Source organism: Dendrobates tinctorius, unplaced genomic scaffold, assembly GCF_039654945.1.
Source record: "Dendrobates tinctorius isolate UK_male_01 unplaced genomic scaffold, ASM3965494v1 ptg000115l, whole genome shotgun sequence".
Classification (NCBI taxonomy): Eukaryota; Metazoa; Chordata; class Amphibia; order Anura; family Dendrobatidae; genus Dendrobates; species Dendrobates tinctorius.
This window is the reverse complement of record NW_027361783.1, coordinates 2,178,080-2,204,261: the sequence shown is the minus strand read 5'-3', so window position 1 is coordinate 2,204,261 and position 26,182 is coordinate 2,178,080. Positions and strand designations below refer to the sequence as shown.

The 26,182-nt window shown below is 38.7% G+C and overlaps 1 protein-coding gene across 5 annotated transcripts in view; it reads right to left on the bottom strand.

The window, feature by feature from the left end:
• Positions 1 to 3,168: 3,168 nt before the first annotated feature.
• The window catches only part of ATXN1 (ataxin 1), a 411,948-nt gene continuing 388,934 nt past the window's right edge, over positions 3,169 to 26,182 (bottom strand). For all 5 annotated transcript variants that reach the window (XM_073589941.1, XM_073589939.1, XM_073589943.1 and 2 more), the window contains 2 exons: positions 22,701 to 24,744; positions 3,169 to 16,387 (listed from right to left, as the gene is read on the bottom strand). In XM_073589941.1, the coding sequence (XP_073446042.1) occupies positions 15,863 to 16,387; positions 22,701 to 24,575 (2,400 nt within the window). In that variant the 5' untranslated portion in view covers positions 24,576 to 24,744 and the 3' untranslated portion in view covers positions 3,169 to 15,862. The remainder of the gene's footprint in view (positions 16,388 to 22,700; positions 24,745 to 26,182) is intronic.

Sequence of the window (26,182 nt, the reverse complement as noted above, 5' to 3'; positions counted from 1 at the left end):
GCCCAGGGCACATGAAAACCTGGAGCCAGCCCTCCCCCCCCCACAACTTTAGCCAAATAACCCCCATTTTTCAGTGCGTAACTTGTATTATGAAGTTAATTAAGGTTGACAAGCTTAAGTAAGAAGAATTGATGCTTTTGGCATTCAAATGGGCACTGTTGGTGTGTTTCCTGTCCTCCTCTCACTGCCGACTTTTATTCCCCATTGACTTACATTGGGTTTCGTGTTTCGGGACGACCCCGACTTTTCCCTATAATCGGACGATCTTGCTCGACCCGACTTTTGGAAAAGTCGGGTTTCACGAAACGAAACGCGACCCTAAAAAACCAAGTCGCTCAACTCTAGTGGTCAGTAGTGATGAGCGAACGTGGTGGGATAAGGTGTTATCCACGCATGCTCGGGTGCTAACTGAGCTTCGGCGTGCTAAAAAAATACGTTCAAGTCCCCGGGGCTGCATGTCTTGCGGCTGTTTGAGAGCCGCAACACATGCAGGGATTGCCACGCCGAACTCACTTGGTTAGCACCCGAGCTTATCCGAGCATGTTCACTCATCACTTGTGGTCACACATGAGAATTGAAGTGCCCTATTTCCCCGATCGGTGCAGGTCCCAACAGTTAGACCACCACCGATCAACAAGTTATCACCTAAGCTAAGATAGAGGATAGTTTGTCTTCACCCTCTGTAATGATTAAACCCCAAATCTAAAAAGGTCCTTCTATGCTGCGCATGAAAATTGTGCTAACGCAATAGTTATTATATCCTCTAGCTTACTGTATGCATGTCAGGGCAATCTTCCAAAGGCACCAGGAGTATTACGACAACTGAAGATTCTTTCCACTTGTGATGTTCAAGGTAGCATGAAATCAGTCAATTTATAGTCACTGCCCATTCAGCTATAAGTCTGGTTATACAGTTTTTGAATATATTTTTGTCTGTACAACTGGCTGATAAAGTTCTGTTCACACCTGCATGTTAGGGTATGTGCACACGCTGCGGATTCGCAGCAGATTTGGCCCTGCGGGTCCGCAGCAGAATATGCTGCATTGTACAGTACCATTATATCCTATGGAAAATGGAAACCGCAGTGCAGACGGTGAGGAATTTTCCGCACGGTTTTTGCTGCGGTTTCTAATCCGCATAAAGAATTGACATGTCATTCTTTTCTGCGGATTCCACTGCGGTTTGCCATCTCCTCCATTGTAGAGGTGATAAACTGCAGGGCAAAACCGCAGGCTAATCCGCAGATAAACCGCAGGTCTCTTGAAATGCAGATTTACCTGCAGATTTTGCAAAATCCGCGCGGAAAAATCCGCAGTCCAATCCACAGAGTGTGCACATAGCCTTATAATTACTGTTTCAACCTTGGAACAGGGATGCAAAAGATGGATTCATTACATAACTTTTTCAAATAGCATCTGAAGGACCCTATGGACATGGATACAGAATTACAAAATGTGACTTGTGAATATTGCCTAAAATAATATCTTTTTAGATTTTAAACAGTATTTTCAATTTTGCATTTACAGCTGAGTCATCTCTTGGGTATTGAGTATTCTTTATTTCAGCAAGAATAGGGTTTTGGTTTTCAAGGTCTCTCCTGTAAAATATTCAGTATGCCCATTGATGTCATGGTGAAGAGTGGCGAGTCAGATATCGGTTATTCCAGTTTTGGCAATGTGGATATATAAAAGATTTTATACAAAGATAGCATAATACTATTATGGTTACCATTAACCTTATAATGTACAGCAGATGCTCCACTGCCATTTCATCGGTAGACATTAGTTACTGTGGAGGATTTCAGAGATATATTGGTGACCAACTTTATCTAAACGACTGCTTATATAGGGTCACAGTGATATATAATCAGTGACATATATAATACATTCATAGGCCCCTCATATATATTAGACTAACATCGGTTTAATCTACCAACATTGAAAGGTTTAGCTGACAGTCCAATATGTATAGGGGTTTCAAACAGATGATATAGGGGTAGTTAAGGAGCTGACATGTCTGATTTTCGACTGCCAAGCCAATCCATTTGTTCCGCCTAGTAGCGGCTCTCTCAGAGAACACAGGAGAGCTTGACAGATGGAGTGCTCATGTGTATGTGAGAGACGGCCGAGATAGCTGCCGACCGAATGATCAGCCATCTAAGGTACAGTGCTGTGCAAATTAATTGGGACAAAGCATTTTCTTAAGTAAAATCGTAAGTTGGTTACCAGTCAGTGATTCAAACCATTTTTAACTGCTTTGAACAGGCGCTTACACCCATTCAAAGCAGTTAAAACTGGTTTGAGTCACTGACTGGTAACCAACTTACGATTTTACTTAAGAAAATGCTTTGTCCCAATTAATTTGCACAGCACTGTATATTGGCAGCTTTAGTCAGATTTAATTAGTCATTTTAGACAATCTTATAAAGACTTAAATGATTTCTGCATTCTTATTAGGGCTTGCTCAAACGAGTATATAGCTTGGATGAGTTCTATCTGATGTTTTATCGGATAGCACTTGGACCAATTTTATTCTACGAGGCAGTGCCGATCAGCAGATTTGTTCTTATGCCGCAAATCGTATGACACCACCCATTCAAATCTATGGGTGCGTGTAAAACATTGGGATGCACTTAGATCTCATCCGAGTGCAGTGCAACATCTGCCAACTCACATCATCATCCAAGAGAATCACACAGTGCTGACACCCTGCTCAATTTCAGATCAGAGTGTCATTAGTAGAGTTGAGTGAATATGTTAATAATCGTCCGCCAAATCTGAATTTGCCATATTCATGCCATATTTGTACCCTAATCATGTCGAATTTATGCTTGATGATCAGTTCCGAACATATTTGTTCCTTTCTTCTCCCATTGACTCCAATGACGTTCGGCTGTGTTCGGTGAATGTTGCAAAAACAATATTCTACACTGATCGTAATCGGAACCAAATTTTGAAAAATTTGCTCAACTCTAGTCACTACCTTAATTGAGCCGCTTCTCTCGCATGAAAGATTCAACACTCATGTGAGCGAGCCCTTAATGGCAAGTATGGACCCTGTACTTACCTAATCTGTGAAAGTAATGGTGGCTGAGTGAATAAAGTAGGCATTGATGTGAATTTCATGTGTGTTTCTTTGCAGTGAAATAAAAAAGCACGGACACAGAGTTGCAATTGGCACTGTTATTTTATTAGTACGAGTATACTGAAACAATAAACTTGTACTGGTATACAGACAATTTATTTAAAACAATTTTGTTCAAATTTTGAATCAAACATTGTTTTATTATAATGAAATAATTTCTACCTAGAAAACCTGCAAGCACCATCAAAGAAAGGGACCATAAAATTCAATAAACAGACTTGAGTGTATCCTACAAATAGACACACCACGATTAGAAAATAGAATATGAATTCTTCCATTTTTTTATATTTGTTTTTATAAAAGCTAGTGCAAGTACAATATTTTACACTGGAATTACAGAGAGTATGCACGCATATGGAAAAAAAAATTCTGTCACAATAAAAGCTCTCAACTATGTATGCACTGAAACTTTTTCCTCTGCTCAATAAGGTGCAAAACATTATTTCCTCCATCTTTCCACTTGATAATGGCTGGATCAGCCCAGATAGATCTTAAGACAAAGCTGCAAGTTCCTTTTCATTTGGCGTTATCTTGGAAGTGTGTCATACAGAAGAATAGGAGGGCTAACCATTGATTCCCAATAGGTAGGGCAAAATAATGACTCTTGTACTCTAGCTATATACCTGAGGTTGGGGATGTTCATGTGTTATGAACCATGTTATGGAGATAAGCACACAATAAGGGGTTCTGTGAAATACAATTCAATCACATTTGTAAGACTTCCAGGACAATAAAGTTGTGGTCTCTATTGTGGTCTTAACTTGACATAGGATTTGGGGTTGTTCCAGCCCCAAATATGAATATGTGAGGTTTCTTCATTGCCATATAAATTAGGGAAAATATTCTTAAAATATCCCTTAACACTTGCCATGTGTCTAGATATCTAGTCACAAAGGGTCTGGTTTCCTCACTGATCTTGATGAGGGGGTATGGTGGAGTCAGTCATTCCTGATCCACAAAGAGGTGCACATCTCTTCATGAATCAGGAGCGTCTGATGAGCAGCGGGCACATAAGTGCGCCATGCCAGAAAACTTACATCAGTCTCTGACTTGTGTAACATTTCTGCTGTGAGTAACGCCACAGATCGTCATGAATTAGACAAGCCATGGTGCCTCACGCCCAGCTCTACCCAGTTAGATGTACTGTAGCTAGAAGAAACTGGCGTGAAAACGTCAAAAGTAGCACAATTTTTGCACACCTCCAAGTTACGCCAAAATTTTGTGACTTTTTAAAACAACATATGCCAAAATTCTGGCAAAATTGCTTTGATGAATTGGGGCGCAAGCAACTTTGCATGTACAAGTAGTAATTTGAAGTAAGCTATTTCCCATAAAGTTGATTTGGCCATCTTAGACCATAAATTATTAAAGAAAATGAAGGTTTACAAGTTGTACAGAAGTAGAACTTGGCATTTATTTAGCTATGCACTAGCAATACACCCATATTACTCTATCATAGAGTAAACATTCTTTGCCTAGCAAAATTAACTTCTTGCTTTGCAATATTTTATCTTTTCTCCCTTCTTTTTAAATATGAGATGTACTTGTATTTTTTTCTTTCTTGGGTTGTCTTGAATTCGCCATTTTAACCTAGCGAATAGGTATTAATAAAAAACTCCCGCCAGCCATAATGCACTCACTCCTAAAACGAATCTCAATGTTCAAAAAAATTGGGGCTTATGCGCACTATTGTATGTCTCCAAATTCCCAGTGTTTTTTTTTTCTACTGGAATCATTGGTTTTCATATTACAGACATTTTCTCCCCTAGAATATCGCAGGAGACCTAACGTATACTGTGACACTAACCTGCCTGTGACTTGAGGCGCGGTGGTGCTGGTAGCACTTGTGTCATGCCATCTGGCAAATTAATTTTAAAAGAAAGGAAGAAGTGAAAATCATGAGTGCAGAGGTGGATGTTGGGCGACCGTATGTTGAAAACTGTTTTTGTTTTGCTCAGATTAACCCTTGCAGCACTACTTAACAAATTAAGCAATTTGCTAAATAGTACTTCATAATATGTGTCTGAAACTGCCATACCCATCCTTCTCCTTGCGTTACACAGTCATGCAATTTTTCATAGTTTTTAATGTTCAAAGAAATTGTGGTCCTCCGTCCCAAGATAAAAATTTAACATATACTGTATATTTTGTGCTACTCTTTGGGAGTTTAGATTTTTTTTAAAGAAATCTATGGTTTTTTATTATGAAATTATTTTTTTTTTTCCCAGCGCCAGGGGGTTATAGACTTACTAGCAATGTAAGCATTATCTGTAAAACATTTCCAAACTGTGACAGACACACAACCAAGAAAAGACAATTGCAGCTTTGACCAGCCAAAATATTAACATTCACAAAAATATCATGGGTGAAGTCTCCAATTAGTTTCAATGGAAGACTTTAGTCTTTTCACGCAATGACAAGAAAACAATACAATTCAGAGAATATATACAATAACTACTTCTTGTGGCAAGATTACAAAGAACAAATATTCTTAATTGTAATTGAAGAACAAACGGCAGGAGCCTTCATTCTCTCTATCTAGATTGCGAGAGAACCTACGATAATACATATGGAAAAAATGATATTTGATTTTAGAACTACAGTAATCCTTATGTAAACATTTTTCAAAAATAAAAATGAGAGGAAAAACTTATTTGCGTCTCCGATAATAAGTTTGGCCTTTTTTTTGTGCAAGGTCATTTTCGTTTATATATATATATTCAAAAGTGCTTAGTGAGCTGGTTGTGAAGTAGTAATGATTTTTTTCATTATTCATATTTGTCATCATTTTACTCAAACCGGCTCATTTGTAATATTTCGTCAGTTGGAGGGGGAAGGAAATCAATGAACGATGTGGGCTTAATATGTGCATCCTCCCATGCTTTGCTGCTGTAGGTAAAATGTGCATAATTGGCAGAAAGCATATGACTATCGTAGCTCCTAGCAGTAAAACCTTGTATTACTACTAAGGTCTGAGATGAAACAGTGTGACGCTGACACTACAATGACACCACCTTCGATAAGCTATTTAAGGTCTAAAAAATAATTCAAAATTGAATAACGATGTTTAAAGATGATCAGTCCCCAGATTTCACATTGCAAATGGCATATATTTTTAAAGGGGTTATCCACCACTTAGCTTATTTTTTTTCTATGGGCCTAAGAACTTTTCGGCCGTTCTGGTGAAGATTCTCCTGCTTCCGGTGATGTCAATTTGACACAGCTTCTTCTCTTCCATTCTGCTCTGTCAACGCTGATTAACTATTTGAAGAGAAAGAGCTGCTCTGTTAACGTGAGGTCAAAGGAAACAGGAGAAGCCACCGCCTGAGGCGGTAGAGATTGCCACCAGGCAGAACAGTCATTTAGTTCATTAAGTTGGCAATTACCGGCTGATACGTTTTTAGCCCTTATACGAAAAAATAACCAAAGTCCCAAATAATCGCTTTAAGGTCTCATAAACCTGAAGAGGCTATTGTACCTATGTTGAAAATATATGTTAGCATGTTTAGTCAGTTTTCCCATCTGATATTGATGATAGCATGAGCAAAAATGCTCATTTTAATATCTGCTCGGAAATTTCTTAGTCATTCTAATATAGATTTTTAAAGCATGGTCTAAGAGATCTACCCTATTTTTCGGATTATAATATTCACCCCAAATTTTGAGGAGAAAAATAGGAAAATTGATGATCTTGGTGCCGAGATCTCCAACTGCGCATGCGCCGCCCCCCCGGCCATTTTTCTGAGTGCACCGCACAGGAAACCATGGAACTGCGGGGGCTCTGGCCTTTCACAAAATGTCGGAAGAACCCCTGCAACACTGGAGACCCCCGTCAGCAGCACCGGAGACCACCGCAGCAGCACCGGAGACCCCTGCAACAGCATCGGGCACCCACAGCACCGCCGGACACCCCCTCTTCCCAGCCTGCAGATACGGTACTGGTAAGGTATATCCGCATTATAAGACGCACCGCCATTTTCCCCCCAAATTTGAGGGGAAAAAGTGCATCTTACAATCCGAAAATTACGGTATATGGCAGTACATTGTGAAATCTGGTGACAGATCCCTATTAAGAAATATGGTGGCTGAGTATCATTTGTATTAGATCTCACCACCTCCTGCTTACTAATTCTTCACTCACATAGGTCGTCATGGAAACAACACGCAGCATGAGTAATATTTAGCAAAACTAGGTAAACCAACTTTCTAAAGGGTCTAGAATATCTGTGCCACTTTGCTTCCTGTAGTTTTATGAAATACCCCCAATGTTGTAATTTCCTAAACTGAGCAGGGCAGGGTTTGCCTTGGAGTAGTGCACCGAAACCTAGACTAAACTTCAATGGATAAGGTTTAGACAATACAAGGAATCGATAAATTAGAATTGTCTACCCATGAAAACTGACTAATCAATCTTTATCGAATGCTACAACAGTAAATCATTATGATGCCCCATACAATAACACATAGAATCAACCAATTGTAGCGACCCTACAATTACACTATTTATGAAATATTTCTCTTACACGTTCCAGTTTTGGTCGACTTCATTTTAACAAAAGGTAAATTCAAGCTCACAATTTGTTTAGGTCCAACAGTCATAATTAAGCATAGTTGTCCTTGACAAGCCATCAAAAAGTAGAAATTGTCTCTGGCTAAAGCCATGTACACCTGATCATCTAAACTTGACAGATTGCTATATACAATAAGAAAAAATAGCAAAGTTTTTACCTTTCTACTTTTGTATACAAACGTGAATATCCGTGTGTGTGCGCATATGTATAAAAAAACATTTTTATACACCGACGGACACACACAAACACACACTCACACACATACACGCATATATATATATATTTACTTTACAAAGTATGAAACCCATCATTGTTTCAATAGAATCCATGTCTTTTCAAACACTGAATTACTCATTCCAACATTCATTTTTTGTGCAATTTCATTTAAGCTTGTCATGTACTCCTAAATATGAGTGCTTCTGAAAAATAAAGGTATACGCTTCTCAGATTAGGTTTACATAAAAAAAAACTACCTATATATTCCCACAACATACAGTATAGTGCTACGAGAAAAGGTTCTATCAGTAAGGTAACACATCTGAAGCGAGGTCATCTGCGTAAAAATTAAAAAAGAAAAAAAGTTCACTCCGGAGTAGAGGTGTGCAAAGTGTTTGGATTTGTTTGTCATTTGGTTTAACACAACACTGTAAAACACAGTAAAACCTAAGGACCTGACACCAGTGTGGAGCCATATTAAAGTGCCGCCATTTTTCTAATTTTTTTTCTAGTCATTATGGATAAGGAGGCCAAAATAAAGACCGCATGAGTGAAAATGTTCTACATTTTCGAGATTTTTTAAGCATCCTACCACAGATAAAGTGCCTGAAGGGCACAAACTGGAGTGTTATCTGCCCAAAATAAGCAAATAGTGCATTTTTTGTCTTTTTTTAACTTTTGGCATCTTTCTTACAAGTTTCATTTTGATTCTTTTCAACAGAAATGTGAAAACTCATCAGTTTGGTTTGTCAAATTTTGTTCGACACTGATTTGGCAGCACATAATATACTGTCACATTTTTCACCTGCTGCTATATATATATATATATATATTGCCTTTATTTTACACCTTTTTTTGTGTGTTGTCCCAGGCTGAAGGTAAAAACAGAACAAACATTTATATACTGTACATCCCTACTCCAGAGTAGTGAAAGTGCTGCTTCTGGTCACATGTGTACCAAACATACACCAGCCCCATCCCTGAGTAAGAGGTGTGAAAATTGTCTAAAAGTTAGTGGATAGGAAATAGTAATGATGCCACATTCTGTGAAACGGCGATATTATAGACAGACATGATAAAAATGAAATGTCTCCAGGTTGGTGTAAATGGTAAAATACAGATGGAGAAGGTTGGGGGGATCGATATACAATGGACAAGAAATACAATAAAAGACATAAGGCAAAAAGAAAATTTTGTATCACCCCCCTACCTAATGAGACCCACATAAAATGGTCAAGTTAAAATCTGCAAGCAACAGTCATTAGTTTTATAGAAATCCCTATTGAGGTTCTTTTTCTGTATTGACTCCCTGACTAATTTATTGGTGATTGTGTTTTCATTGTAAACTCAAATGTCTGGCACTATAACTATAATCAAAAGATAAAGGAACAGAAAATATAATGACCGATGTCAAATGCTATTGCAAAGAGGACGATGGGAAAACAGTGAAAGTCTGGTTTGCTAGAAGCTAAATGTCATATGAATAGATGGTAAGTATGCCTACTATTGTTACACCTCTTAATCCACCCAGCTCAAGAAACAAAGACAAGAAGACGAGTACCATGGAGTTCTACACAAAGATCCAGACTATGCCATACCAAAATAAAACACAAAAATAAAAAAAAGTAGCCATTTATGGTTTCACAATCACTCGTTGCATCTGTAATAATAAGCAAGTGCGTTAAGAATGAATATAATCGTAAGATAATATCTAAGGAGATATACATTGAAAGGATTGCTCATCCCACGGTTCTGATAAATTCCATAACCGACCAACAGAGAAACGCGTCAACACCCTAACATGCAAAGTAAAAGCAGCAGTCCATCGACTCCCTTCCTTCGCTCAACCCAATAAGTGGCCAGCACATAACATGTGGTTGCAAATCTCTGAACAAAACCCCCAAAAAATAACACTATTTAAGCACCAAAACCCCCAAAACGAATATGGTATGCAAAAAGCTGGGACACTGTTAAAGAGTATAGACAGCAATTGCAAAAATGACAGGTATTTCATATGTCATTGGTTAACGGAATTTTTTTTATCTCCCTCCCCCCCTACGAGCATGCAATAAAAATAAGTATTTGCCCACCTCAGTAGCAATTCAATGGACTGCTGCTTTAATGTTGCTCATATCGTTTATAGCATTCTTAAAAAAATATCTATTACTAATTGGTGAGGCGCCATTATGCTTGGTGCCAACGGTTCTTTTGGGTTTGCTGAATGTAAGGGGTAGAAAAATAACACTTCACCTGTATGTATACTATGAAATGTAAAAAATATATATGATGTCTATATACACATATCTCTATCTTTTTTTATTTTTTGTATCTCTATTTTTTTTCTCACTATACATATAGCTATATATATACCTGACCCTGGAATTACATTTAGTAACGAATGGCAGAGCCATGAGTTAAGGATATTAAAAAAGTGAAAAAAAACCAAACAAACAAAAAAACAAGTATGTGAACTAGTCATATTACATTCATTTTTTATTTCACGTGGCCATATATAGGTTCTATAAAGAACAGTGATGTCACGGAGCTTCCTGGACATTCTATAGACAGGACTGGCACCCATGGATATACTGGGAACCATCGACATGTGTTCCTATGTCGCAAACACAGGACCTACAACTAGGATTCACAACCATGAGCTTATAAATTCCTACACCAGGATACGAAGTTCTGAATTCATTATAGAAATGTGATGCCATCATGTATAGAGACTCTATATTGCATCTGAGGATTAGATAATAGAGACGTTGCATAGCAACCAAGTTATTTTTGCCTTGTCTCCATGCAGCTGCTATAATTCCCCCCCCACCCCGCTGCTGACGACTCCGCACACCGAGGTGAGATACACTCTGATTTCTAGAGAGTGCATGCATGTCTATGTTGGCATGTATGCGTATATAGGTCTATATATTCACATGCATATACACGGGCATATATATATGAACATGCAGCTGAGTGCTACAGCGGGACATAGATACGGGGATACCTGTTTATAGGATGCATTTGGGAAGGCCCTGAACAACTCACTCAAGAAAAATTCATTCATCTATTGGTATTTAAAAAAATAGATCTGCTATTTGTGTAGCCACCATGTATATTATGAAGGTATACTGTAAGTTAGATAACAGTCACAGGCACAGCCTAAAACGAGGAGGCTTCATTAGCCCATAAAAGACTGCTTCGAATTCTCACAAAAGAGGTATGCAGGTCATCTCTCGCTATTTACTATGCTATAGATAGATATAAATCCAACATATACCTATTTTGGATTTAAAGAGGATGGTCTTACCCCTTTAACATCAGGCAGTGGCATAACATGAATCTTGTAGGCCCCAATGCAACATTACCAACAGGGCCTCCAACTATCACGGGTCTTTAATCCTTGTAGTCTTCTCCTTTGGGCCATAAGGACCTTTTTCGGCCACACTAGGCTCCAGGGCCACAGGGCGACTGCCACCCCTGCACCCACAATAGTTACTCCCCTGACATCTATGATATATGTAGCTGTCATAGAGGGGTAGCTTAAAATTTTAACACAAGTACAACCCTTAATGGCTGCAGTCCAGATATTCATAACTTCAGACAATTCCCGCAAACTGTGCAAATGACCAATAGGCTCATGTGCAATCACATTGAAACAAATGACCAGCACTTTACTAAACTTAATTGGTAAAAAAAATAAAAATGTCTATTGCTGGGATATGTCATGACTTTTGAATGGTGGTAGTGTGACTGTTGGAACCTCCATCGATCTTGAGTTAACCCTTTCACCATTGTTGTTTACAGAGCAATGCACCCGGCCACTTGCTGCAGAGGGCTGTATCATGGCCCCTCTCACTTACACGGAAGTGGCTGTGCCGCAGATCTATGCACAGTAGGTTGCCTGCTGGGCAGGTGAAATGCTGTACGGAACTCGGTCCCTTCATTCTCAAGTTTGGCAGGGGTCATAGAGGTCGGACCTCCGGATGGGATGCCATAGCATTATACCTATTCGAAAAATTTGATTCTATCTGCGTTGACTGGTCACAAATCACAACCAGCAATGACTTTGTTTTCCCCTATAATCACTATATGTCCTAAGGTGTCTATGAGGGATCTCCCAGATTGATGTTTTGGAGCAGGAACAACTGAAGTTACATAGAGTTTGTTTTCAGGTGCTCCAGTGACTTTTTTTAGTAACCTTTTCCCATGGTTTAGTGGTAATTATGATTCCATACACATCCTCATCCCTCATACCAAATTCAACAGAAGAAAAAAGTGCCCTGAGGATAATAAGTACATCATCAGTCCATCCAAAACTACAGAGGACAGAAGTACAATGTGAGACATGGGGTGGGGGAGAGATGCTTTGTGTGTGGAAATGGGGTCCAGGTAGATGCAGCACTTAACAAGCAGTCTAAAAAACAAAAATTGCGTATCAGATTTTTGAGGTTCAATTGAATAGACTAGATGTCTAAGTGTAACAGAAGAGAGGTTGGAGCTAAAGAGAGTTACAGTATGATATACTGGTTCATTGCTACAGTCTTTATTTCCATTACCTATCTTTTATTGCTTCCTAGATTGGCTGAAGTATTAGTAGCTATATGGGCATTATAAGCTTTACCTTCAGTGTACTTTGAGGGGGTGGTTATTGCGTTAAATATATATTTCTCTCAAATCATTTAAAAAAACAAACATTTTTTTCAATATAGGGAATATGTATATATCTATATATATGTATAGATATATAGATATATATGTATATCGAAGAATATATGTATATCGATATATATCTATCTATATCTAATGTGTGTATATATATATATAAATATATAAATATATATATACATATATTTATATATATACACATATAGATAGATATCTATATGGATCTCTACATATATATATAGTCAGGATACAAATTATTATATAGGATGCCTTAATATGTCTGCTGATACATTAGCCTTGCTGTATTTTCAATTGCTCGCCATGGGAGGAATTGGTAAAAACATTATATTAGGGAATTACCATTTTATAAAATAGTTCAAAACTGAACAAATGCTGTAATAATAATAATAGTTTCAGCCCATGAGCTGTTGTCATACGTAGCAAAATGTCTAGACATTTCTTTAAGGAACCTATTCGAGTCCCTCTGTAGCCATCCCTGCCGCACTAATATATGATAAGAGAGCTGTACCTGAGAGCTTGCCGGTTATTAGAATAGGTGCTGTGTCATTACAGTTAACAGAGCATTGAAATTCTGGTAAGTGGAGGCACTGCAGACAATTTGTAGTCTTGATGATGAAAAAAAAGAGACTATGTCCATTCATAAAGCAATTGGCAAATTCAAAGATTCTATAAGAAATTAAATTCCATGGGAAAAGTTTGAACACTCTGCAGAAACTGTAATTTTTTCTGCCGTTACAAGCAAATAGATAATCAGTTTTCTAAAAAAAAAAAAAAAGAGACCCTGTCTCTTGAAGCTACATTTTAACCAGAAGATGGAGTTGTGTTAACAAAAAAAAAAAACAACAAAAAATGTATCTAAGCAATCGATCTAACTTTGGAAATTAGGGCCATTAAAGCCAGTATGTGCAAGACTCAAGTAAAAAATATCACAATATACACAACATCTAGAACATCTAGTTCTGAAGGCTAAATATGATACCGAGAAAGGAAACGCAACAGTGATTCCGTAATAGGGGAAAAAAAGATGTCACACCTTTTCGGGAAAAATCTCAACTAAAACAAGAAAAGGGAAAACACAAGCTCAATTTTTATCCACAAGAGCGAATTGCCATATTAAATATAGTGTGAAACAACTGAAAAAAATGTATATAATACATATGGTACACATTACTTTTTGGATTAAAGTGGGAAATACAAATTGATATTTTTCTCTGTGCAATATATGGTTTCTACCAAAATGTTGTTTTTTTTACATAACAAATGGGCAAATATGCATTTGTACACATAAACTTCTTGTACTCGTGACTATAGGTGCTTGGTGTAGAGGTTCATTAGAAGGTGAAGACACACAAACATACACACACTGATGCAGACATCCATCCACATACGCTCTCTTACACTGCGACTTCTCAGAATTCCTTCTCAGACGCTATTCAGTGTGACAGAAAGATTGAAACTGAAAGAAACACTACCCTAACACATTAGGCAGGTTAATAGTAAGTAATTGCTACATGTATCCATGTTCTTTCAGCTGTTCATTCCTGTCTCTACAACATTATTACATTTAATTTGCAGGAATTTCATTCAAATGCGCAAAACTTAAGATGTGCAAACTGCAAGATTTTTTTTTGTGGTTTTATTTTTTTTTTTGTTTAAAGTCCATCTTTTATTTTTTTTAAAACACTGGACAATTATTTTTACGTTTTCTATCTAGCTTAATATTTCCCTATCGATTCTCTGTAATCATGTCAGCTCACGTATGACTTGAACCCCTTCTTTTCTGAAAGTGCCTTCTGTAAAGTAGTCCTTTGGGACAATAAACGGTCACATCCTAGGTCAAGAATTACATTCATCCCTTTGAAACCACATTAAAACTTTCGACATCTCGCTCAAAGAAAGCTCTATGTATTTTCATGTAGGTTTCAGTGTTGAAAAAAATTCAAAAAGAAAAAAAAACATATATATATATTTTTTTTTAAAAATACACAGATTAAAAGTGAGATACAGTACTTAGCAAACATTAGACCAAGATGCTCGGCAATAAAGTGTGAACAGCATTGTAAGTGCTAATAGACAATCTCTAATCGCTCCTCCAGTTCTTGTTCCTTAATGTGTCACACTGAACGTTATTAAAAAAAAAAAAGAAAAGAAAAGTGGCACCAGTTGTAACTAAAGAAGAGAAGTTGAACACAAGATGGTTGCACCCATGATGCAAGTAATTGATGTTAGTGCTCTATACAGGCAATATGCTTAAACTTTGGGAAGCACATGCCGAGTTTACAGGACATTTACTTGCAATACCATAAGAAATCTTTATCCCGACAGGATTCTGCATCCTGTCAAATTCTGTTTGCCTTGTTCCGGGGGCAAGCAAATGCTTCGTCAGCAGATCTAACATTGGAAGGTTTAATATAAAATTAATAGGACACATATGACTGTGTTTTTCACAGCACAAAAAAAAATTAAAAAATGTTTAGAGCTAAGAGGTACTCTGACCTCAAACATTAACATGTGCAGTTTGGCTTTCTCAGGATGAATTTATGGTACTGTAGACCAAGTGCCATTTGCCAACGTGATGTAGATGTAGGTGGTTATCCTCATGTTTTGAGTCACTTGAAATGATTTCAGATGTTCACTTCAATCTACGAAACTTAAGTTGTGAAAAAAATACCCCACACCAACATGAGACATGGCACTAGATTCGAACCTATCATGAGACCAAATGAAGAAAAGGTGAACATAGATCATTTTCTTCCTGACATACGTATATGAATTGGTATCTTTATCAGTCACCGAGACAATGACATTCAACTGAGATTATTTGTGCCAGTGACCTACAACAGAAATAAACCTGAAGCTATACCCTCCCAACAAGGGGCAGCCGACATCTTTCTTCATTTCCCTTGTAATCCTTTCTGAAAGAAAATGCTTAATTCATTTGAACTTTGAAGTTGACATCCTGCAACTAAATCATAGAAGCCATGTCTATACAACCCCATCCATCAAGACCGCAGAAAGCTTAGCCCCCCCAAAAAAATCTTAGCTACTGCACGAGTGAACACTTGTGGAAAGAACTTATGCATCAACAATCTCCTGAAAGATACCAGTCGCAACTATAACAATGTTATAACATAAACCTAAAATAAGATGATAATGTGTAAATACTGGGTTATTTATTCTACAGTACAGTAATCTGAATAAAAAGACAAGGGTAAGCCTATTTTTTTTCTTCTCTAAACATGTTTCACTTGCCTACATTGGATCGACCTTCGATGCAAATCTTAACCTCCTGAGGAATAAAAGAAGGCTTGGGAAGAGTCAATGGTGGTTCATCTTCAGACTTCTCTAATTTTCTTGATTCTGGGGCAGACCACCTCCTCTTCCTTGTCACCATGGGTTTGCCAGGTTCAATTTTGGCTATAAAAGTTGCAGGATTCAATCTGGCAGGACACCTTAGTTCACCATTCTCAGAGGACACCTGTGCGCTTCCCTGATTAATCCCATTCTCCTGTTCTGCATATCTATGTCTATTTCCTGACAGACTGTCATTCTTTGGGTGCTTCAGCAAGATGCTAGCTGAATCCATGGGTTGCCCCTTCTTTATGGAGCCATTTTTCAGATTCTTGAGTGTAAGCGATATGCAGACATCTCCTACGGACAATTTTGAGCATGGTAAATCAAACAGCTGGCTTGTTCTCTCAGGACTACATGATGACCAGCCTTGGCCAAATACAAAAAACGGATATTCTATCAAGACTTCTACGCTGACCTGCAGAGATACAATAAAGAAAGATATGTGATAAGAATGTACAGTATATGCCAACTACCAGATCTGTAGATGTTCTCAAGAAGTAAGTCTGTATATATACAAATAAAGAGTCTTAGTTAATCATATAGTTCATTTAATCTTACAGAGTTCCCATGTGCATTTTCCACCTTGGAAATCCAAGACTGACCATTGGATTTTTAACATGGATCAACAGTTTGTAACTCCCACAAATCCATATGACAATTAGCTGCATTCAAAGGGGATAATACATGTCTAGCTAATCTGCCATTTTTTCACACTGAATCAGAGTGAATAAATAGCAAGCTACTTTTATTTGCCTTTTTTCCCGTGTAGTTATTTTCTCCTGCATGCCCATGCAATTGCGGAAACCCAATTCATATGCAAATATTTAACACAAAATTGATAATTTTATATTAAATTTTCCATATTCTTATCTATATTAAAAGAAAAATTAGAAATCTTGACATCTTCACCCTTATTACTAGGTTCCTACTTCCTGTTCTGTACAGGAGACCAGTCAGTATTATCCTCACTGATTGGATTACAATGAAAGGTTACAGCTCTATACATGGCAGATAACACAAGATCCACCATTCAGAATAGGTGATAAACTCACTTTCTCCTTGCAAATGACCTTAGGTTCGATCAGAGCATGAGCAGAAAGTACTTATATACTTGTATTACAGCCAGAGCAGATATCCATGTGGCTGCTGCATAGAACAGGGGATACAAATCTAATATTAGGGCTAGTAGTGACTAATGTCAAAATTGCAAGATTTTTCAACTTTTGTTTTTAATATAAAAAGTGACATGGAAAATTCTATATAACAAAAAGTTGTTAAAAAGCTCATTTTATTTAAAATTAAAGAGGACATTCTTCTATTTAGGAAATGTGGTTACTGTTTTGTAAAATGAAAACTACCTTGGGAAAAATTAAAACAAGTAAGATTTATTCATCGCCTTATGTCATCTGACAAAAAATGGAAGAAGTGTGTTATAAAAAATTAATAGAGGCTACAATTATAAAAACTGATGTACTAATTAGGGATGAGCACATATATTTGAATGGAATTGAATTCTACTTGAATTTTACAAAAATCTACGTTCGTAAAAATGCAGACTATTTGTAATTTGCTTCTGTGCAGATTCAGCAAAATGGCGGCCTCTAGAAACCGTATTTATGAACCATAAAGTGCCATAAAAGAGTTAAAGAAATTTGAAAAAGCTTATAGTCACCTTATCACTCACTTCTCTGGCCCCTCTGATACTCACCACCCCAAATCTGGTCCTCGCTGCATCTTCTGATCTTTCAACACATAGGCTGGGGTCAGACTTGCGAGAGAAATGCGTGAAACCTGTGTGAGTCTCTCGCATCAATACCCGGCACTGCCGCCAGCAATAGGCACTGGAGAAATACATGCAGCCGCACACACCAGTCCGAGTGCCGGCAGCAGGGCCAGGTATTGATGAGAGAGACTTGTGCAAGTTTCTCGCATTGCTCTCGCAAGTCTGACCCCAGCCTTATACTGGAATCAGGTTGTCAGGACACCGTGACCTTCCACGCACCTGCACAGGACCCTCCAAGCCCTTATGAAAGCTGGAAGTCACTGCTGAGTGTGAGAAGTCAAGGATCCTAGTGCAAATGGCGGCCAATCAGAAAATGTGTAGATCAGACTGGTTACAGTAAGTAGTAGAGGTGAGCGGTGAGGTAAGTAAAATGATTTTTAATTTTTTTATTACATGTTATGCTTATTATGCTCTGGGTCTAGAGAGATCTAGGCCTTATTATTTAGTCCTAATTGTATTTACCAAAGGGGCATTGCTTTCTGGGAGTGTGTATTTAGGCTGTTCTGCATAATTACTCTATGAGCAACGACCTCTTCATAAAGAACATAAAAATAAAAACTAAATAAAAAGGTTCACTTGGAGGATTTAAAAAAAAAAAACCCAAAAAGCAATACTCAAAAGAGCAGCGGGAATATAATAAGAGTAATATCTGGCCACGTTTGAGCTTGTGACATGCCTTCTTTAAAGGCAAGCTATCATTAGGGAAAAACTTAATATTTTTCAAGTTTTTGTGTTAAATGTTTTTTTGGGGGGCAATGTTGCATTTTTTCCATATCACATTCTGGATTAAAAATTAAAAATAGAAATGTTAGAATGTTCACTCTGACCACTGTGGCTTTTTTAGACTAACTTCCTATTGTTTTAGAAAACAACACACGTAGCCATAATGCCAGACCCCAACCCTATATTTTGTACTGAAGAATCTAATGAGCCTGAATAAGCCATTGTGAAAGTAGGGTAAACAGAATCATCTGTGACATCGCCAGTTGTGGTTGGTGGATCTTGCGTTATCAGCTGGGTAAAGAGGTGTCATTTATGATTGTAATACTATCAGTGATGACAATGAGCTTTGTTGAAAACACCTACTGAATGGACAGTGATGACGAGTCTAAAAAAGGGCCCCAGTGGTACTGTAAAATTTTGAAGACTAGTAATAAATTTAGATTTTTTTTAATAAAGATCACGATAAGAAAAAAATTGCCAAAAATTTTGAAAAAATAAAAGTAAAACAAAAATTTGATTTAAATAATAGGTTGTGTATAGCTTCTTAAAAAAAATAAAAACATTATTTTCCAGCATTCATTTTTTTACTGGCTTTTTCCCGGTTGTTTTTGTTCTCAATTCAACAATGAAAAAAACGCTAGAGGTTTCTGAAGCAAAAATACTCAAAGAAATGTTGATTGTCTTGTTTGGTAAAGTAAAACGAGTCTCCTTAGTGGAAAATGCATTAAGAATGGTTAGGTCAGCTTTTGTTCTAAAACCTGATACTCAAAATACTGAACATATGAGCAGGAAGTTGTTTTTACATAGGAATGCATAAGTTCATTCTTTTGAAAATTCTCTGAGCTCTTCTTCAGGCTGGTTTCAGAACATTCACACTTGAAAATGACTTGTGCACATACCCTAAGTACACCAGTCTCATTGGGTCTAAAATATCCATTTATTAAAGGGAATCTGTCACCTATTTTTTCGCATATAAGATGCGGCCACAGCCATCATGGGCTTACTGTATCTACAGCATTCTGTAATGCTATAGATTAGCCCCTGATGTAACCTGAAAGATAAGAAACACGAGTTATATTATACTCACACAGGGACGGTCCGGGTCTGGTCCGGGTCCGATAGGTGTAGCGGTCCAGTCCGGCGCCTCCCATCTTCTAGCGATGACGTCCTCTTCTTTGCTTCATGTCTCGGCTCCGGTGCAGGCGTACTGATCTGCCCTGTTGAGGGCAGAGCAGAGTACTGAAGTGTGCAGGCTCAGGACCAGGTCAGAGAGGCCCAGCGCCTGCGCACTGCAGTACTCTGCTCTGCACTCAACAGGGCATATCAGTACGCCTGCGCCGGAGCCGAGACATGAAGCAAAGAAGAGGACGTCATCGCAAGAAGATGGGAGGCGCCGGACTGGACCGCGACACCCATCGGACCCAGACCGGACACGGAACGTCCCTGTGTGAATATAATATAACTAGTTTTTCTTATCTTTCAGGTAAGATCAGGGGTTAATCTACAGCATTACTGAATGCTGTAGATAAGCCCCTGATGGCAGTGGCCGCATCTTATATGCGAAAAAATAGGTGACAGATAACCTTTAACTTGTGGAATTTGCATATCATAATCTAGAGATCTACTTTAAACCTGTGTATCATTGATACTGAAAATGTATTGCTTGACTTAAGCATGGGGAAGGGGAAGGGCTTCACAGGGATAAAAAGATATTCTTAAAACCAGGGTCTATGACATTAGCGACCAGGGACTGAATTATAAATAAAATCTATGTTAGATGAATTCTGCAATAAATGAATGAATGTATTAGAATGTAACTAGGAATATAGAGAACTAATGCCCATTCATAAAAATTGTAATATGATGTCAACTGTAGTTTGTCTATTTGAAAATTGATAATGTATTTCGATATGTAAATCATTTCATGCTGATGGTTTTACAGATGTACATTAGTTCCTGTTCACACCTCAGGGTGTATTCTGGCTGCATACAATTTTCATACCAAAGCAGTCAGATATTAAATGTGCAAATTAGATTTTATTGCAAACATTCTGCAAGATGGTGACTAGGAAGCGAATGCAATTTCTCATATAGAATATTATATTATACACTGTATAGGATAATATTAGGAGGTCAATGGCAAAATCGTACTTAGAAATAAAAGAAAATAACAAAAGCAACAGCAACTCTTATAAGTCCCTTCTCTCATTAGCTGTAGAAGGCAGAGAAAGGAAGAGGAATGTTTCATATCTGATGGCATTTATCCACAGAATACACCACAACATGCTGAAACAAATACAGCAACCAACAATACTAAACTACTAGTGATATTAGTCACTCGTAGCTGGGCTTGCCCTTTAAAATCGTGGGTGGGGGAATTTAGTTGGTTATTTGTACGTGATGTTATCATCCAGATTTCACAGTTTTATTCTCAATAATCTAAAGTGGTTTAGGTAACAGGTCTGTCCTTATGTGATCTTCTAATACATTACAAACATTATTGCCGGCAGATACAGAATTGTGCTATGTGGCCTTTATACAGAGCAAGAAAAAATTTAGGGTAACCTTCATTTTATGTGGACTGAGTAAGGGAGCTGCTTAGTGGAACCAAATATGGTGTAGACACTAGAAACTGTGACTTACCAATCTGCCAATAGAGTGCACGGCTATGTATATGTCAAAGCTTTTTTTTTTTTTTTCTATAAAACAGCTCGTTTCTGTGAAAATAATTGGATTGGAATGGAGAGGCAGCGGTCACACGCAAGTCCCATCTCTTCTGTCTCATAAGAGATTCCCATTACTATAAATGACACTTGGTACTTGTGAAATCCTGTTACAGCTTTTTCCATGAGCCCCATGAACTTTAGCTATCCCTCTGTCTGTGGATGTACTAACAAGAAGTCCAAATTACCGTACTTCTCTGTTCTAATAGAAACCACTCCTGGATGTGAAAAAAAAAATGGTTCCAAAAAAGTGGTAGTTGTAGCTTCACTAGGTAGCAGATATGTTGTTGCATCCTTATACATGAAATGTCCTGCATTATTAGTGTAGACTTTGTAATTTATGACTAAGTGCACATAAAGCAGCTCACTTGGGCTTAATTCAGACATTGATGAAATACGGGCAGTATATGGACCGTGATGTACAGATTGGTTCATGTGCTTCCAAACCTCAATGGCTACATAGTGGAGTGAGTTAACACCATACACCTCTGGCAGGGGTTGAAAACAAAAGGATCAGGCATTGAATATCAACATGCCCCATCCTTCTGCCATAAGGGGAGAGTTAGGAGGCCCCTATGAGATCAATCTTCAAAAATCAGTAAATGTCATCCGAGTGCAGTGAGAATCGGAGCACAGTGCCCTGACACTTAGGTCACGCTCGCAGCAGAGTTTGAGACAAATGTCTTTAGTATATCGCATCGGATGCTATACGTTGGCTTGATTCCACCCTAAGTGTTTCCTATGTGAAAGTAAAAGGTTCCCATTCACCTTCAATAACTGTTGGATGGGACTGTCAACAGCTATTCCTAAAGGCCCCGTCACACTAAGCGAAATCGCTAGTGATGTCGCTTAAGCGTCACTGATTTTGTGACGCAGCAGCGATATTGCTAGCGATATCGCTACGTGTGATACTTACCTCCGACCGCCCCCCCCGCTGTCTATCGCTGATCGCGCGAGAACGTCCATGGACGCGGGCGGGAGGATTTCTTCATCGCAGCGTCTGACAGGTAAGTAACGACCACTGCTGCGTCGCTGCATCGCTGATGAGATCTGCCTGTTTGGCAGCTCACTAGCGACCATTTAGCGATGCACCAGCGATCCTGACCGGGTCGTATCGTTGTCGGGATCGCTGGTGCATCGCTAAATGTGACGGTACCCTAACAACACCTCCTACACATGCACACTAAGATGGACCAAGCATGTATTTTTAATGGGAGAGTGGAGTAAGTACCCACCAGACACAGCTGGCAGTGGTTGAAAACAAAAGGATCAGGCATTAAATATCAACATGCCCAATCCTTCTGCCCTAAGGGGAGAGACAGGAGGCCCCTATTAGATCAATCATTAAAAATCAGTAAATCTTCCTAAAATGATTATATTTGGCTTTACTTTACTCTAATACCTATAAAGGCCTTAAAACATTAGAATTACAAAGTAACTTTACATAACATATGTTACAACACTCCTTCCCCGACCCCCAATACAACATTCACACTCACCTGTGCCCTGTGCTCTCCCACAGCGAATTGTATCACAGCAATGCCTGGACTATGGCTATTCTCAATCCTCTCAACAGTGCTGGAGTCTATTTTCAAGTCGTTGCTAATATCAGCGCTCTGTATGAAGTCTTCAGTTTTCAAATCCTCTACTTTTTTTAGATCACCATTGGCTAGCTGAATGATTGACCCTTTTGCAAAATAAGGGGGCAGTGTAGGTGCAGCTGCCATAGGAGAAGCAACAGACTGTACAACTGGGAGGTGGAATTGAGCCGGAACCAAAGCGGTCTGGTAGGCTGTTTGAGTTGTTAGTGATTCAGCACTGTAGTTATCGCTTTTAGGAATGGGAGTAGTGACAAATGTATGAGGCACTGCTGCAAACTGGGGAGATGAAGTGACAATAGCAGGCGCTACCCCCACTGCAGATGATTCAATGTCCGGATTACCAACTGGTATGAGCAAAGGCTGAGTGCCCGGAATCACCAAGTGCTGTGGCAAATTTCCAGGATAGCCAATGGTTTGCTGCTGACTGCTGAGATAGCCAATAACTGGCTGTTGTGTACCCGCATAAAAGGCTGCAGCAGGCAACCCAACAGAAAGTTGCTCTGCTGCACTGTGAGTTGTCTGGATGACTGTGTGAGGAGATAAAGTGGCCACTGTTTTAACGCTTTCTGCGCATAAAGTCTGTTGTGGGGATAAAGCATAGGACCGCTGGGCTGGTTTTCCTAAGTGTAAGCTTCCCTTGTTATGAGCTGTTGAGGGTGAGGTTTCTCTCTTAATGGTTTGTGGAACATCAATGTCCATGGCAGCTGTGTTGCTGTTGGGCACTACCATGACTGAGGTCCGAACACCTGAGGGATCCCGAGCACCAAATTCTGTACTAGGGTGCACCACTACGTGCCTTGTCTCATAATGTTGGGAAGCTGGTTTATTATTGCCTGCTTTCAATAACTGTGCATCTGTGGAGGAAGGAACTAAAAATCCCCTAACTTTCTCTATTTCACCATTGAATATTTCCTTGGCTTGCGACCTGAAACTTTCTTCTTTCTTTGTACGGTCCCTAGCAATAAAATGAGCTCCTGAATCAGAGTACTGCACAACCACTTGGGAGGAAGTGCCCAGGGTAAGTGTATGTGGAATCACTGGGTGGGTATGTAAATGTACTGGGATAGTTGGTGGTGATAGAGTTCTGACTCCACTCTGTGATGAGCTGGAAATATGGACATATTGACTTGACTGGGTAGGTGGTGATCCTGCTGAAATCAATCCAGGAGTCCGATCTAGATGTGATTCAATTTTATGCCCATGCTGGCTTAAGCTGCTTACATTTGCCAGCATAGTGGAATACGCTTCCATCTGGGTGCGTTGTGATGGAGTGGTGATTCCTGTTGCTGCTGAGGATACAGCGCTTGATGTGGAATTCGATGTAGGTGAAATTAGCTGCGAATTGATGAATCCTGCGTATGATGGTCCACTATACTGCGGCCCAATAAACTGGAACGTTTGGGGCACATTAGTATATTGCACGGGAGATACAGATGCCCCTGATTGAGACTGCGCAGTTTGATAAATGGCAGGAACTGTTGTTACTGTTGGTACCGACCTTGGAGCACTGGGGGGAGAATAGTCTATACCAGTTGAATGTGTTTTATGTAAACCTACCCCCTGCTGTAAACCAGCTTCTATTGAAGTTCCTGCATGCCCATGATGACGCCCACCATGGCTGCTTACTGTGGTGGGGAGCCATGATAAACTATCAGTACGGTGGTTTTCATTTGTCGTTCCGACTGTCTTTTCTTCAGACGGTCGACTGGTGGCGGGAATTTCACGTTTCTTTGGTGGCAGGCTTTCATTGCTCCTTTCTTGATTAGATTTCATGTTTTGCTTTCTGCCACCCCCGCCGACCACCACTGCCTGCTCACTGTCTGATTGATGCTGATTTCAATCTGATGAAGGGAAAATCACATTTAATTCCTGAAGGAAACCCAACAACTTCATGGGGAATCATCTCCCTGGGAGCACAATGTTCCAACGACTGATGTGGAATCTAGAAAAAATACAAGACATGAGAATAATTTTATAGGGATTTATCTAAAAGCAGACAGAATAAAGTTTAGCACAGTAGCATGACAATTTTTTTCCTCCTTGGTTAAATATTTGCTCAATCTATTGTAAGGAAAATATGTGTCCGAGTAGAATTTTGGCAAAGAACAAACATTTCTATAAATATAATTACTCGATGGTAATAGTGAAATTTTACACATTAGTGTATATATCTAAATTGTGGGTAAAATACATAAAAATATGACAATTATTATTCTTCACATTTCCAATATTAGGAGTTTTGAGATGTATTAAGATACCGTAATTTTCCTACTAGTGTTCCTCTAATGTGAAAGTACCAAATATAGAAAAAATACAATTACACTAATTAACTAAAATGAATGATGGAATTCATAGCCATGCTGTTGTATTAAAGGTGAGAAATCTTTGCATTTTTCTGATAAATGGAATTTTTATTTTCAGCTATAAGAGGCTAACAAGACAAACACAGCAAGTACAAAGTGATTTGAAAGCAGAGATATTATTTGCTTAAAGACAATGGAAGAAAGTGGTATATTACTGTTATTTAGTTTAACCCCTTCATGACCCAGCCTATTTTGACCTTAATGAACTGGTCATTTTTTGCAATTCTGACCAGTGTCCCTTTATGAGGTAATAACTCAGGAATGCCTCAACGGGTATTAGCAATCCTAGCAAAAATTAGCTCCAATCGTCGCGTTTGGAGAGCCCCTGTGTGCCTAAACTTTGGAGCTCCCCCACAAGTGACCCCATTTTGGAAACTAGACCCCAAAGGAACTTATCTAGATGCATAGAGAGCACTTTGAACCCCCAGGTGCTTCAAAAATTGATTCAGAAAAATGAAAAAGTACTTTTTTTCACAAAAATTTTCTTTTAGCCTCAACTTTTTCATTTTCACATGGGCAACAGGATAAAATGGATCCTAAAATTTGTTGGGCAATTTCTACTGAGTACACCGATATCTTATATGTGGTCATAAACCACTGTTTGGGCACATGGCAGGGCTTGGAAGGGAAGGGGCGCCATTTGACTTTTTGAATTTAAAATTAGCTCCAATCGTTAGCGGACACCATGTTGCATATTGAGAGCCCCTGTGTGCCTAAACATTGGAGTTCCCCCACAAGTGACCTCATTTTGGAAACTAGACCCCCTAAGGAACTTATCTAGATGTGTGGTGAGCACTTTGAACTCCCAAGTTCTTCATAGAAGTTTATAACGCAGAGCCGTGAAAATAAAAAATCATTTTTTTCCTCAAAAAATGATTTTTAGCCCACAATTTTTTATTTTCACAAGGGTAACAGGAGAAATTAGACCCCAAAAGTTGTTGTCCAGTTTGTCCTGAGTACGCTGGTACCCCATATGTTGGGGTAAACTACTGTTTGGGCACACACCGGGGCTCGGAA